The sequence below is a fragment of the Rattus norvegicus genome, chromosome 10, assembly GCF_036323735.1.
Source record: "Rattus norvegicus strain BN/NHsdMcwi chromosome 10, GRCr8, whole genome shotgun sequence".
Taxonomy (NCBI): Eukaryota; Metazoa; Chordata; class Mammalia; order Rodentia; family Muridae; genus Rattus; species Rattus norvegicus.
This window is the reverse complement of record NC_086028.1, coordinates 64,956,801-64,968,836: the sequence shown is the minus strand read 5'-3', so window position 1 is coordinate 64,968,836 and position 12,036 is coordinate 64,956,801. Positions and strand designations below refer to the sequence as shown.

At 38.3% G+C, this 12,036-nt stretch overlaps 3 protein-coding genes across 5 annotated transcripts in view; 1 reads left to right on the top strand and 2 right to left on the bottom strand.

Moving 5' to 3' along the window:
• The window catches only part of Faul2 (FAU ubiquitin like and ribosomal protein S30 fusion like 2), a 733,200-nt gene that overhangs the window by 387,096 nt on the left and 334,068 nt on the right, over nucleotides 1-12,036 (bottom strand). The gene's annotated exons all lie outside the window — the stretch shown is intronic.
• Nf1 (neurofibromin 1) overlaps nucleotides 1-12,036 on the bottom strand; it is a 233,101-nt gene that overhangs the window by 68,250 nt on the left and 152,815 nt on the right.
• On the top strand, nucleotides 6,787-9,521 carry Omg (oligodendrocyte-myelin glycoprotein). Its single transcript, NM_001005898.3, has 2 exons — nucleotides 6,787-6,932; nucleotides 7,830-9,521. Exons 1-2 carry the CDS (start codon nucleotides 6,930-6,932, stop codon nucleotides 9,156-9,158), a joined length of 1,332 nt encoding a protein of 443 aa, NP_001005898.3. The 5' UTR covers nucleotides 6,787-6,929; the 3' UTR covers nucleotides 9,159-9,521.

Below are 12,036 nucleotides of genomic sequence, written 5' to 3'. Positions count from 1 at the left end.
CAATCAGTGTTTGATTCTGGGGCTCCAAGTGGTAGAGGGAAAGCACTGACTACCACAAGGTGACCTTTGACTTCCACGTGTATGGTAAAGCATGTAAGCACATGTGGTACACACACACGCATGCACACACAGGCAAATATAAGAGAATTTAAAAATAACAATGCAATGGGAGTAAGACCACCGACTGAAGTGCATGTTGCACACCAGTGGTCCTCTTGACAGATCTGTATGAACAGCCTGGAAGACCAATTAGTAAAAGCCCTAGTTTTTTAACTGCTAAGGAAAACAGAACCAGGGAAAACAAGGGACTCAGACAGAAGTCAGTTTTCACTGTTTAAGAAGTAGAGTAAGGACCAAAATACTTGGGGACTTCTAATTCACATGCTCTGTATGAACAGAGTAGGACAGAATGATCAGAAATAAGCTCAAATGCCAAATCCAGGGGGAGTAAGCACTAGGACAACTGAATAGATACTTGAAAAAATACAACTGGATCCACATTTCACACTACTTAGACTGGACACTAAGTAGACAAGATCTTAACAGACAGCACAGTTACACAATACACGATGCTGCTGAATTCCTTTATGATTTGAACATGAGCAAACATCTTCCTAGCTGAGGCCTGAAGTCTAGAAGCAAATAAAGAAAAGGGAAACTTTTCAAGTATCAAAATCAAAATATAACTCAGCATTAAAAAGTCAAAAGACAAACATAAGACAACTGAAAAATTGTAAGTTAAATCAAGACCAGTAGTAATACCTATATATGTGAAGAAACTTCTTAAGGCTGGACAACAGAAATGACTGGACAATGGACAGTAAAAAAGCCAAAAACTTATAAAACATAAAACACATCCAGAGGGGGAAAAATATACATGGGTGGTTCTTGAAAACATACAAAAAGGCCGGAAATGGTGGCACACACTTATAATCACAGCACTCAGAGGCAGAGGCAGGTAAATCTCTGAGTTCGAGGCTAGCCTGATCTACAGAGTTAGGTCCAGGGCACCCAGAGCTACACAAAGAAACCCTATCTCAAAAAGACAAACAAACAAACAAACAATCCTTTAAAAAAGTTACTGGTAAAATATGAAACTATTTAAGCACAAGGGTCACAGAATGTCATTATTTGCAATAACAGAACTATAGGAACAACTCAGATGCCTTCCAGTACAAGATTGATCAAATAAACTAAGGTATCTTCTCCAAGGCATAAAGAAATGAATGAGACAAATCCAGGTCTTTAGAATTATCTTCAAAACAAATTAATAGGAAAAACTGAATAAGATATAGAACAATATATTACACAAACTTCTACATGAGAAGACAAAAATATGTAATATATACATATACTTTCTTTTAAAAAACATCTGTTTTTTTTAAAGAAATCCCATTAAGACGCACCCACAAGCAAATGATATTAGTTCTTCTGCCCAGCAACAGGAGCAAGACAAGAGACTGGAGGCTCGAGCCAGAGCAGTAGGAGCCCTCGTATACACAGTTACAACATTCTGACTCAGCAGCCGTAAAAACGGAAAAGTAGCTAAAAAAATAAATAAATAAATTTAACATTACGCCATGTTCATGACAAACAGAAAAGAATGATTTCAAACAATTCTGGGTACAAAATTGGCTGACCCTCCTCAGTGACAGATATGCCAGAATCCATCCCAACTGATCCAACTGTCCGTCATCTGCACTAACGTGACTGTCCTTTGAGACTGTGCTTCACAGAGACAAATAAGCAGTTAGGTCAGTGCTATTAGGAACACTGTGGGAAACACGGGGATGTAAAAACAACTTTGAACATTCCCAGAAGGCAAGTAGATAAATCAGGAACATTCTAGAGAGGCTGAAGGGGAAAAGCTGGCTCGGTGGATAAAAGCACTCACTGCCAAACCTAATGACGAGTTTGATCCCAGGGACCCGCATACATGATGGAAGAAAACTGATTTCCAAGATGTTCTCTCATCTCCACATGTCCATCACAGTACTCACATCTCACACACACACACACACACAGAGTTTTAAAATGAAAAGGCAAAAGTTGAGAAGTAATAAAGTAAAATTCTCTTTTTTTTTGTTAAAGATGGCAAAGTGACTTGAATGTTGATGGAGTTGTCTCGTCAGTTCTTCTGTGCTTTAACAATGCTTTGGTTCATGTTCTTATTATTCTGTTGCTGTCGGCAGAAAATTCAGTCAAAAGGTAACTGTGTTAAAGACTATGCAATCCTAACCTAAAACCTAAAATTTTGTAAATGCTCATAAAAGTTCAGATCTTCATCCAAAGGATTCTCTCAATAGGGGATCTATGCATACGTATCTGTAGATGTCTTTTGGTTTGTTTGTTTTTTTAGTGATTTCAGAAAAAAAATTGTTTTGGATATATTTCTTTATTCACATTTCCTGGTTTCCTGTCCATTCCTCGCCCTCCCCCATAATGGTGTCCTCCCCCATCCCCTCCTCTTTCACCACCCTGTAGATGCATCTCAATAATTCCAAGCGTGGGAATAATTCTGGTCTCAAGCGTCTTAGAAAAGGGATGCTGAGGGTGGAGAGATGGCTCACTGCTTAAGAACATTTATTGCTCTTCCAGGGGACCTGAACTCCTAGGTTTGACTCCCAGCACCCACATGACATCTCACAACCTGTTGTAACTGCAGTTCCAGGAAATTTAACGCCATCTTCCGACCTTAGCTAGCAGGAGTCACACATGTAACACAGACATACATACAAGCAGAACATTCATACACATACAATAATAAATAAATCTTTAAAAAAACAGGGATACTGAACCTGCATTAATGACAGCACTTTGGCTAACAATTAATTATGAGAACAATCAATTTGATCAATTCAATAATAAAGGTGGCTGGAGGGATGGTTCGGCGGTTAAGAGCACTGGCTGCTCTTCCAGAGGACCAGGGTTCGATTCCTAGCAAGCACATGGCACCTCACAACTGTCTGTAACTCTAGTTTCAGAGCATCTGACACCTTCACACCGACAAATATGCAAGGAAAACATCAGTGCATATGAAATAAAAAACAAATGAATTATTTTTAAAAAAGTAAATTTATTAAAAAAAGGAATAAAGGCCAACTAGAGTTGCTGACTAAAATAGAATGGTCACTACCTACTATGCAGGTATATAAATAAATAATTTAGGTTGTATTTATAGCTACACACTCAGCCATCTCTCCACCTGTTAGCATCCCTTTTCCAAACTGCTTGAGACAGAAGTATTTCCTGCAGATGGACTGTTATACAACAATTCCCAAGCTTGGAAGAAACATGTACATGTACATATATACATACACATCATAGACATGTACATATACATCATATACATACACATCATAGACATGTACATGTACATATATACACTCCTATGGCAACGACTACAGCAGGTGGTTTGCTATATCTTTTAAAGGTTAGAGAGAGCAATATATCCTCAGATACAAAGTTACGTCAACTCTTTTAATACTTAATCTAGACCAGCTGCCTAAATAGATATAATTTGTGAAGTTATCTAAATTATAATTAATGCTTCTGTATAGCATCTAAGAAAAGTTGTAGCAAATACTTATTTTTTAAAAATTATTCTTCTTTCCAAGTACGGTAGCACATGCCTTTAGTCCCAGCACTTGGCAGAGGCAGGTAGATCTCTTGAATTTGAGGTTAGCCTGGTCTATAGGATCTGTCTGAAAAACCAAACAACCCAAAAACCTGTAATACACTATTTAATTTCCTCAGAGCCTTTAACAGCATTACAACTGCTGTATTTAAAATACACTGAAATCACAACACCTTTTTCTTTTTGAGTACCCACAGAAATCTTTAAAACAGAGTAAATTTGAAATGAAAAATATATGCCTAGCAGAATCCGATCCTACTGTGCTTGGATATTTGGTCTACTGCTGGCACTGTTATAGGGAGAGCAAACAAGAGCTGGTGGTCTTGAGGCAGCTACTAGCAATGGGCTCTGAGGGCTACGGCTTGGTTCTGCTTCTCATCTACCACTGGACACGACCTAATCCTGTGCCAGTGACCAAGTACTCCAGTGTCCATGTTTTCCCTGCCATGAGCAACTTCCTCCCCCTCCCCCTCCCCTCCCCCTCCCCCTCCCCATCCTTCTCCCTCCTCCTGCAGTTGCTTCTGTCAGGTAGTTCATTATAGAGCCTGTAAAAAGTCACTATTAAAGACTAAACTTAAATTAATTTTGAACTCACTGGTTAATTAATTATTTTTTCTTTCAAATGGAGGTACTTGTCAGTGTAATTTGCATAGGTAATTCCATTTCTTTTTTTTTTTTTGTTTGTTTGTTTTTTGTTTTTCCGGGGCTGGGGACCGAACCCAGGACCTTGCGCTTCCTAGGTAAGCGCTCTACCACTGAGCCAAATCCCCAACCCGGTAATTCCATTTCTATAATGGCAGAATGAGTCTTCCTAAGAGAGATTTTAAGGCTTGGCAAATTGATTCTTAGTCCTAATCCCTGAACTGTGTTGGTGGGTGTGTGAGCTGACAGGGAATGCTAACTGTCAAAAGCAAACCATTCTCAGCCCCCAACAATACTGCTGAATGCAGTACCTCAAACATGACTTACAGGGATCATGGCTGACGACTAGATTCTGAAATCCATACACAGAATCTAAAGTCCAAATGAACACTCAGAGGAAAGTGGTAATAAAACCCTGAGTCAGTAACAGTCACTAGCGACACAGACTGTTTAAATGCAGCTCCTTTTCGAGGAACACTTGTTTTACCCAGAAGGTGACTCCTACAAGACAGCTCTCTTCTAGGATAAGGTAGAGATTTCCATACAATCAGTTCCTTTCTAGATACAAGTAAAATAGCAGTTCATGAAATTCAGCAGGAGATGATACAGTATTCAGTACCTAGGTATTTTCTTAGCATGTAGTATACTAATAATTGTTGGTTTTTAAATGGTGACAATTTCATAATAAATATACTTTAATCTCCTTTTCTTTCCTATGCTAAATGGTCATTTTGTAAATTGGATTTGAATTTTAACTGGTTATTTATATAATTAGTTTACTTAAGATACCATAAATCTAGTCACATTTTATAAAAATTTTGATTATAGTTTCATCTTTTAAAAACATTGTGGCATATATTTTTAAGTCTATTAACTTTCTTGGAAAGATAACAAATAAATATGAATCACTGAATAAATAATTTGAAAGTAATAGTTTTTACTTATTTTATTTTGTTTATTTCAGTTTTTTGAGATAGGATTTCTCTGTATAGACTTGGCTGTATTGGACTCATTGTAGATCAGGCTGGTCTCAAACTCACAGAGACTTTCCTGCTTCTGGGTGCTGGGATTAAAGGTGAGCACTACCATGTCCAGCATTTTTTTGTTTTGTTTAGTTTTAAAAGATTTATTTTATTATCTGAGTACATTGCAGCTGTCTTCAGACACACCAGAAGAGGGCATCAGATCTCATTACAGATGGTTGTGAGCCACCATGTGGTTGCTAGGAATTAAACTCAGGACCTCTAGAAGAGCAGTCAGTGCTCTTAACCGCTGAGCCATCATGTCAGCCCTATGCCCAGTGTTTTATATTATATTTTGAGATAGGGTCTCATCTATTCCAGGCTGGTCTTGAACTTGCTGTGTAGTAAAGGCTGGGCTTGAATTCCTGGACTTCTTACCTCCACCTCCTGAATGCTAGGATTAAAGGTGTGTGGCCACTCCAGCTTTGATACTGTTATTCATAAAATAAATTAGTGATACCCAACAATACCTCTGGAGAAAGCAATACTCTATCCATACCATCCAAATCAAATCTCATGGAAGAAAAAAAAAAACTAAAAATAAACAACTCCATCTAACTCAAATACATAAAATATGAACAATTATTTTTACCATTAGACTGATAATTTAAAGTCAAACATTGGGAAAGAGAGGAAACAAAACAAAATATCTAGTAGATGTGTAGTAGTGCACATCTTTAATCCTAGCGCTGAGAGACAGAAGCAGGAAGATCTCTGTGAGTTCCAAGCAGCCAGGAACACACAGTCAGTGAAACCTGTCTGAGGCTGTTGTTGTTTTAAAGTCCAGCATCCTTACTTCATATGTGGCTTGTCCTGTATTTATCACTGGCACTAAGGCAGGAGTGTGTGAGGCAGGAGTGTGTGAGCATGCTAGGGAAGGGGACCGTGACAACGATGCATCTGGCCTGTGTGTAGCATCAGTCAAATGATCTTTTGTATCAGGAAGGCAAAAACAAAGTAATCATATTGAAATATTCCTGTCCTTCCTAAAAGGTAAGATGAAACACATAAGTGACTGATCCATTTGAAAAGCTAATTAAATATAATAATAACCATGATGGAGGAAGACATAAAAATCAAGATTTTTATCATGACATATAAAAAGGTTATGTGACAAATGTGCTTTTGAAAAGAACATAAAAATGCAGAAATTAAAAACAGTTCAATGAATATCCTGGAAATCAATTCACAAAGAGCATTTTTTCAACACACAGAAAGAATGTAGAGGCTTTAAGAAAAATTACACAAGCAAATGTTAAATGTGCAACCTAAGCTCAGAGAAATGCATAGAAATAAGTAAAGGCCAGCCCTAATCTGCATGGAGTATTCTACCCGGTTGAGAACTGAAGCTATGTGAGGCACTCTCAGGGCTGTAAATTTAAAGGAAAAAAGTCCATTTTGTTGCGTATGCACCTCTTGCAATAAATTTGAGTCAGCACCAATGACAGCTCTGCAGTCCTCCTATGTGGTGCTGATCAGGTGGTTGCAGAGCTTCGGCTCACAGCAACACAATGCAGCTGAGCAGGCGAGCACAGCCCACAGCCAGAAATCCTTCCGACTCCCCACAAGACGACCTTTAAGCCTCAAGTTTCCCGAGAAAATGAGATGCTGATGTGGAAGACGACATTATGGTAAGCAGTTATTTAAATTGGTAAAAGACGGATTATGGATTTTTTTTCCTTTTCTTTTAGCTTTTTCTAAGCTGTTAGGATTGAATATATTCAATAACAAGTGCATGCACCAAAATCTGCAGCAGTAATAGTCGAGATTTTCACCTTAATGTCCACTCGCTTTGTAAAGACATATATTGTTTTTCCTTTAGAACTGATACTAAAATATACAGGGAAAAAAAAAATCACTTTACAAACGTGAGGTTAAAGGTATGCTATCGGGCTTGATTTTTCTGAGTTCATTAAAACGTTTTTGTTTTTTTTAACCAGAATATAGTTAGTTATCCATGAAAAGATGAAATTTCAAAAACTGTTTTAACATCTCAAACTACAAACATATTGTGTCTTACAGTACTGCAGAGATTTAAGAAAAACAGACATGACAGCCATTTTTTTTCTGAATAAGAAAACATTATCAAAAATAGTAACAGCCTAAGCAAGACTACAAAACTCCTCATTTGCAGACAGTGCCATTCTATCATATTAAGGCTCCGAGACGATAAATAAGATGAATATATAAAGGGTAAAGATAAAGAAAAATGCAGGAGATCCTCATCCTCCCTCTCTCTCTCTCTCTCTCTCTCTCTCTCTCTCTCTCTCTCTCCCTCTCTCTCTCTCTGCCTCTTCTCTCCTCTCCCTCAGTTCCCCCACCCCCACCCCCCACATAGCCCCAATTGAAGGATTAGGCATTTGGACTATAAATGAAGGGCAGCTTTGTTAGTTTAATCACTGGAACAATTATAAAAGGACTCAACAACAAGGAGGTTTATTGAAAATTTTGCCGAATGCTAACTGACCCATGCAGATGCTGAGAGTGAATTTGCATATTAAAAGAAGGATGTATCTGTTTGTTTTCAGGCTTTGATGGAATATCAGATATTGAAAATGTCTTCCTGCCTGTTCATCCTTCTGTTTCTCACGCCTGGCATTTTATGCATTTGTCCTCTCCAATGTATATGCACAGAGAGGCACAGGCATGTGGACTGTTCAGGCAGAAACCTGACTACATTACCACCTGGACTGCAAGAGAACATTATACATTTAAACCTGTCTTATAACCACTTTACTGATCTGCATAACCAGTTAACCCCTTATACCAATCTGAGGACCCTGGATATTTCAAACAACAGGCTTGAAAGTCTGCCTGCCCAGTTACCTCGGTCTCTCTGGAACATGTCTGCTGCTAACAACAACATTAAACTACTTGACAAATCTGATACTGCTTATCAGTGGAACCTTAAATACCTGGATGTTTCTAAGAATATGTTGGAAAAGGTTGTTCTCATTAAAAATACCTTAAGAAGTCTTGAGGTTCTTAACCTCAGCAGTAATAAACTTTGGACAGTTCCAACCAACATGCCTTCCAAACTACATATTGTGGACCTGTCTAATAACTCACTGACACAAATCCTTCCAGGGACATTAATAAACCTGACAAATCTCACACATCTTTACCTGCACAACAATAAATTCACATTCATTCCAGATCAGTCTTTTGACCAACTCTTGCAGTTGCAAGAGATAACTCTTCATAATAACAGGTGGTCATGTGACCATACACAAAACATTACTTACTTACTGAAGTGGATGATGGAAACAAAAGCCCATGTGATAGGGATTCCTTGTTCTAAGCAAGTATCCTCTCTGAAGGAACAGAGCATGTACCCCACGCCTCCCGGATTTACTTCAAGCTTATTTACTATGAGTGAGATGCAGACAGTGGACACCATTAACTCTCTGAGTATGGTAACTCAACCTAAAGTGACCAATATACCCAAACAATATCGAGGAAAAGACACCACATTTGGTGTCACCCTAAGCAAAGACACCACTTTTAGTAGCACTGATAGGGCTCTGGAGCCCTACCCAGAAGACACACCCACAGAAATGACCAGTTCACGTGAAGCAGCAGCTGCAACTCTAACTATTCACCTCCAGGATGGAATGAGTTCAAATGCAAGCCTCACCAGTGCAGCAAAATCCTCCCCAGCACCTGTGACCCTCAGCATAACTAGTGGCATGCCAAATAATTTCTCTGAAATGCCTCAACAGAGCACAACCCTTAACTTACGGAGGGAAGAAACAACTGCAAATGTAAAGACTCAGCCACCTTCCTCGGCTAGTGCTTGGAAAGTAAATGCCTCACTCCTTTTAATGCTCAATGCTGTGGTCATGCTGGCAGGCTGAGGGTCTGCAGTTTCTGAAATGAAGGAGAACCTTCCTCCCTGATGTACAGTTGGGAAAATAGGCCCTTATCTAACCAGTGATTCAAGCTATACTATGTATTCAAGAAAGCCAGTATTGTATTTCTGACTTTGATGTAAATGAAGTAACTTGTCTTAATTAAAAGAAGTGCACAATGTCTTGGTACTTGCTGCTATTTTCCTGTCTTAAGTAAAACTAATGACTTTTTTTTTAAATGAAATGTTTCCTTTTTAAGGCTTCAACTTACTGCACAAAGTATAAAGAGCATCTAAACTTTAATATGTATTTTATGTATGTTTACATTGTCAAATGTCTGGGACAAAATAAAAGGCCTATGCTCCTGGCTGTGTCACGTGCTCTCTATACATTATCATAACCACCATGTAGCAGAATCAACATGAACTAACAGCTTTTGCTCTAGGGAAGATGAAGCCTTTAAGGTGGGCCACTCGAGGATTTTGCCACTTAAGTGAAACCAAGGCTGCCACTCTGTAAATAACTGCTCACACCACATCATTGTTTTACACACAAGCCAGAATTGTTTTCAATCTACATGATATCCTGCTTCTGAGGAACTCTTGCTACTTTGCAGATTATATAATGGACAACTGCTCTTCAAAAGGCAAGGAAACACTTAGCTTTGCATCTTAACACGGAAAACTTAACTTTGTTTTGCATTTAAGTATTAAAAACAAAAGAATAAAACATTTCCATTTAAAGACTTGTTAAAGAATTTTCTTGTATATTTAATTGAGCATTCATTAACCAAAATTAAATATTTACAGAGTGAAAATCTTACTGGTATTACTATAGGAGAAATTGAATTTATAAAACCAGAAATTATAATTTGATCTACCAAATTTAAAATAAGATTAGCTTGTGGCTAAAACCACGGACTCTAACAGTTTGGGTCACTCTGAGGGAGCTTGTGGGTTGGAGAGAAGACGTGAGGAGTGGGTGATATTCTTTCAGTCTTACAACCATGAAATTTCTAATAAAGGAGACTGATGGCAACTGCACTAGACTTCAGATAGAATGAAGTATCCAGAATTTTGGACAAAATATAAAAGTAGCAATCAACATAAGAAGCCTTAACTAAATTAAAGTGTAAACTAGCATATCCAAAGATAGTACAAAGGAGGCACTCATTTTTGTGAGATATAAAAAAAAAAATCTAGTTTCAAGCATTTCTAAATTTGGGGAGAGTGGAGAAATACTTTGTGTTTTTACCTTAAAATTTAAACAATCCATATAGTCTTCTTTCTCGGCTTAAAAGCCGCACTGCCTCCTGCCCTGCCCTGTGTGTGTGTGCAGGATGTGTGCATGTAAGATTGGGTGTGTCTGCTATCTTCCTCCATTGCTCTTTGCCTTACTGGCCTGAGACACGGTTTCTCACTGAACTAAAGCTTGCCGTTTTGGCTAGGCTAGATGAGCTGTGAGCTCTGGAGGATCTGTCCCCACCCTAATCCCCAATGCTAGGGGGTACAGCACATGCAGCGTCATTTTTTTTTTTAACATGGATGCTGCAGACTCCAACTCCAATCCCCATGCTTTAAGACCAAGGATTCATATCCAAATGAGCCATCTTCTGAGCCATGTAAAACATTTCCACCTAAGAAGGAACATTCTAGCAAACTCCTCTCCATACCTCTCGCTGTGGTGGTACGTCAGGGTCTCACTGTATAGCACTGGTTGGCTTGAACCTCCCTGTGTACAGACTAGTTTCCTATGCCCAGCGATCCACCGCCTCCGCCTGAGATTAAAGGCAAGCACTGCCTTGCCTGCCCTAACGTTGTCTCTTTTTTAAAAGGACTAAGCTCATGAAAAATTAGTTATATTTCAGGAAAAACCCATTATTATATGGTCTCTATAGTAGCTTTTGAGTATTTTTCTGCCTCTATAAACTTGTCTCACTGTATTAAGCAATCTTACCATGAATGACTTTAAAATGCGTTACCTCTTCAAATGAGCATGCTGGCCACTCTCCTTTCCAAAGTGATCGAGTGTCCTCACTACCCCTGAAAGAGCAGAGGCTAACTGCTTTCACAGTGCTTGCTTTACAGCATCCTAGTATTCAGTTGTTTTTTTTTTTTAAACGGAAATGCTTAGTTTCACAAGAACAGATTGTTTACATCTAACTTTTAAGTTGTGGATACCTAAAGCTTAATATCTTAGAATTCCAATGGAGACAATAACAAGAAAGTATAATTATGGATTATAATATTAGCAATACCCATGGATTAAACCATCCTGAACATGTTTGCAAAATGCAGAAGAAAAAGCCTGGTAAATTTACAAGTACAGCATCTGTCAACAACATTGATCATGTCCTCATAATTGGATAATACTTACCCTCTAAGGAAACTATATTAATCAAAGAGAGATCATCTCTAAGTGTTACTGTATTATTATTCTGCAAATACTTTTGAATGTGTCACTCCTCAGTGTCTCTTCTTTCAGTTCATATGTATAGACAAGCACAAACAAACGTCAGCACGCAGGGTGACTATCACAGGCTTTTGTTAAATGTCTTGGCCAGTTATACAGTAATTTTAGAGTTTTAAGTACATATAAAATAGGTGAGGTGTATTATATACATGTTCAACTTAGGATATCATCAACTAAGAAGACTTTTACTGAGCCGTAAGTCCACCCCTGGTCGAGGAGTCTCTCCTCTGTATTAACACACACAAACACCCCTGAGGCTTTGTCCTGTTGTAAGTAATTTACCTCTGTTAAGTTCTCAGTTGTACAATCCACAAAATATCCCACTGCTCTAAGCCAGTCTTCTCATCTAGGAAGTGGGCTGACAGAATATTGTTTAATTTTCTCCTGAGCATTAAATGATATAATCCCCATA